The following is a 3,411-nucleotide window of genomic DNA, read 5'->3' on the forward strand; positions in this document are numbered from 1 at the left end:
CGAGCAGGTGAATTGAATATTTTTCCAAAATGAATTTTTCGTTGTCGTCAAGATCTTCAGTGTATTTCATTTTTTCTAAATAATCAGTTAAGACCACCTTACGTCTGAGCTCGAAGATATTCGAAATTAAATCTTCAACACGTTGATAGGCCACGGGGTATAGTAAATTGGCGGTCTGTAGCCAATCGTTAATTATCTTCACATTACTGAGCACTATCTGAGTGAAGAACATACACGCAATAAACAATTTGCAGTTGACATTACACTCACCCATAATGTTGCGAGGTCAAAAAGGCTTTTGGTATTGTTCTCTTTCACTGTAAAATTCTTGAAGTGAAGGCAAATTTTCAAACATATTATCAAGAATCAATACTGTTTGGAGCCACCTTGTTTCGGATCGTTGAACCAATTTGAGAACTGCACCTTTGATATGATTTTTGGCACAGAATTGATCCCATGCTGTTCTTGTTGTCTGAACTGTTAACCCGTCCAAGAAACTTTCAATAGCCAGCCCCCATTGCGATTCAAAACACTTTTCAGTTGCTTTATTTGTTCTATGTGAAAAGCAGTAGTTTGAATCAAATCCGTTCAATCCCTCTCTCTTTTATTTTAGCCAGGAGTTTTCCAGAGAGTCCACCGTTTCGTATAAGAACATAAACTCCATCAAAACAAGCACCAATGCATTTAATGAGGTCAGAATCCATCAATTCTAATATTTTCATTATCCAACTGAGTTACTCGCAGCATCTGTTTGCCGTAATAGTTTTCAATTTTGACTCTCTTTTCAACAAATGATCCATCTGAAAACACAAATCTTACAAAGAGAGAAAAGTACTCGACCCCACTGTACATTGCTGAATCGGCCATTAATGTATAATAGTCACACCGCTTAAAGATGAGTTGTAGGTCATATCTGGATTTTTTCGAAATCAACTCAAATCTCCGTTGCATAGTTGAAGAACTGAGAGCGGTGTTAACAACTTTTTTAGGAACATTGGACATGAGCAAAATTATGGATATCAATTTTGACATAGCATCAATTTGATTATTTGTCAACCCACACGCTCCCATCATCAATACAGCCATCATCGTTATAAAGCTGCCTCTTTCATTTCCAGCATCATTTGTTGTTGAAAAACTGTCAATATTTTTACCAAGTCGCCTTTGTACTTCTTTGTTGGTTTCTTGTGCGATGTACTCGGCGGAGTATTTATTCTCTGGTTTGAGGAGCTCTTTAATGTGTTTCATTTTTTCCAATTGTTCGATCTCAAACACAGTAAATTTTATTTCTTCTTTGGTCGAATTGTTGGTATTTTGAGATTCGTTCTCGGTAGCCTGGCTATAATCAACATTAATTGAATTTTCATTTTGAATTGTTCGAGGAGTTAAAATTAAATTTGTAATAGCAGTCGTTTTCGATAAAGTTCCAGAGTCCACAATACCAATTGAATTTATTGAAACGACATCTTCACAATTAATAATAGGAACATCAAAACTTTTACTGATATTGTCGAGTGCTTCTTGTGTTGATTCGCTGTGTAAAACAGAAATATTCATTTGGAAATTTTGATAATCGATGAGTGGAAGAACACGAACGGTTTCTTCCATTCCTTTCAATAAATATTTCTTGACGTCTTCAAATGTAGTGTAACTTGTTTGTCTCAATTGTGACTCAAGTTCATTCCTCACTTTCAACAAATCAGCACCTCTATAAATATTTGGCGAGAGGTCCATTTCATTATCAGTCAAACCACTTGACTTATTTTTTTTTTCGACAAGCTGACTATTGAGCGCAATCGAATTAAATTTGTCGAAATTCTCATCAAAAAATTTAAAATTGTGAACACTTTTAAATTTGTATGTTTCTTCGGGCTTTGCTTCCAAAGAGTGTTTCATGTATTTCCGTCTATTAAACATTTTTCCACAGAAAATACAAAAATGGAAATCACGTAGACGTTTTTCAGGAAGTTGCGTTTTCAATTCAAAAGTAAAGTAATTGCGGAACCCTTCAAAACGTTTGTTGATATTTGAGTCTTGCATATGTTTGTAATTTTTAAGATAATGAAGACAATAAAAGACAAAAAGTTGTATATTTTATATATTAATAGTATTGGTTTTAACAATTGTATTAATTTTTATTATATAATTTGATTGCGTTTTCATTAAAAATTATATATTATAAATATATTAATATATCATAAAATATAAATATTATTATAAATATATGTAATTTTATTTTGGACTAAATTTACTTAAATATAATATGAATTATAAAATCACATATTATAATTTTTTATATTGAATATAACTTAAAATTAGTAATAATCATATTTAGGATAAAAAGACAAATGTTAAATTTTGGTAAATATAAGGAATGATCATGTTCTTAAAGTGGTAAATATAAGTTGAATTTGCAAATTCACCAAAATGCTCAACTTTAGTTATACACGACTTGAAAACAGGTTGAAAAATAACATGCAAAATGTTATTTAACTACTTTGTGTGTTTTATTGTGATATGTAAGTAATTATAAACATGATACTTCAGATATTTTATCAAATTGTTTTAAGACTAATCTATATAAACAGATTCAATTTTATAAAAATAATTTTATTAATTAATTTTATCAATTATTTTATTTACTATATTACAAAATATGTTTAGATTATAAAAATCTTAATAAAACAATATATTTTGATTATGTTATATTTTTTTAAACAACTCAATAATTTTTTTTTAAAAATTACTAAAATAGATCCAAAACTTTTGATTTGATAAATATTATTAATTAATAATAATTTTTATTGGTTTATTTTTTTTCTTTAATAAAATTACTATATATATAATATTATTTTATTAATCTTTTATTGTTTTATTATTATAAAACTATTTATTTATAATTTTAATTATTTTAATTAATATTTTATATAATTTAAGTAAATTTAATTTTTTGGTAAGTAATAATAGTTAATTAATTATACTATTATATTTCATTCTATACTTATAAATATAAAGAGTACAGACAAACTGTTTTTAATAAAAAATTATGAAACATAGTAAAATATATAAAAACTTTAATATGTAATAATGAAAATTATATTGAAAAAATACTGCAAAAATTCAATCATTGACTAACCAAGGCTTCTACTTGTTATGCGTTATGGATAAACAGACTCGTTACATTTATCAAATTATGCAAGTAACGATTCTGTTTGTCGATTTGTTTTCTTTAAAACAAAAGAATGAATTAAACAACTTTAAATTGTGTTATATTTCTTTTGGTTAGCCCACGGTATGTAAAACTCTTGATTATCAACAAAATAATATTAACAAGTGTTCGATGTCTGAGTATTAATTCAAAAGCAATAATTTTTGAATGATTTCATTTAACATATTTTAAGAAAGTGTAGT

The 3,411-nt window shown here is 27.6% G+C and overlaps 1 protein-coding gene across 1 annotated transcript; it reads right to left on the bottom strand.

Annotated features, from left to right (window-relative positions):
- Positions 1-693: 693 nt before the first annotated feature.
- EIN_289670 (hypothetical protein) lies at positions 694-2,040 on the bottom strand (the record flags this gene model as incomplete). The annotated part of the gene is made up of 1 exon (XM_004185983.1): positions 694-2,040. One exon carries the CDS (start codon positions 2,038-2,040, stop codon positions 694-696), a length of 1,347 nt encoding a protein of 448 aa, XP_004186031.1.
- Between the last annotated feature and the right edge of the window lie 1,371 nt (positions 2,041-3,411).

Source organism: Entamoeba invadens, assembly GCF_000330505.1.
Source record: "Entamoeba invadens IP1 unplaced genomic scaffold scaff_1105074726537, whole genome shotgun sequence".
NCBI lineage: Eukaryota > Evosea > Mastigamoebida > Endamoebidae > Entamoeba > Entamoeba invadens.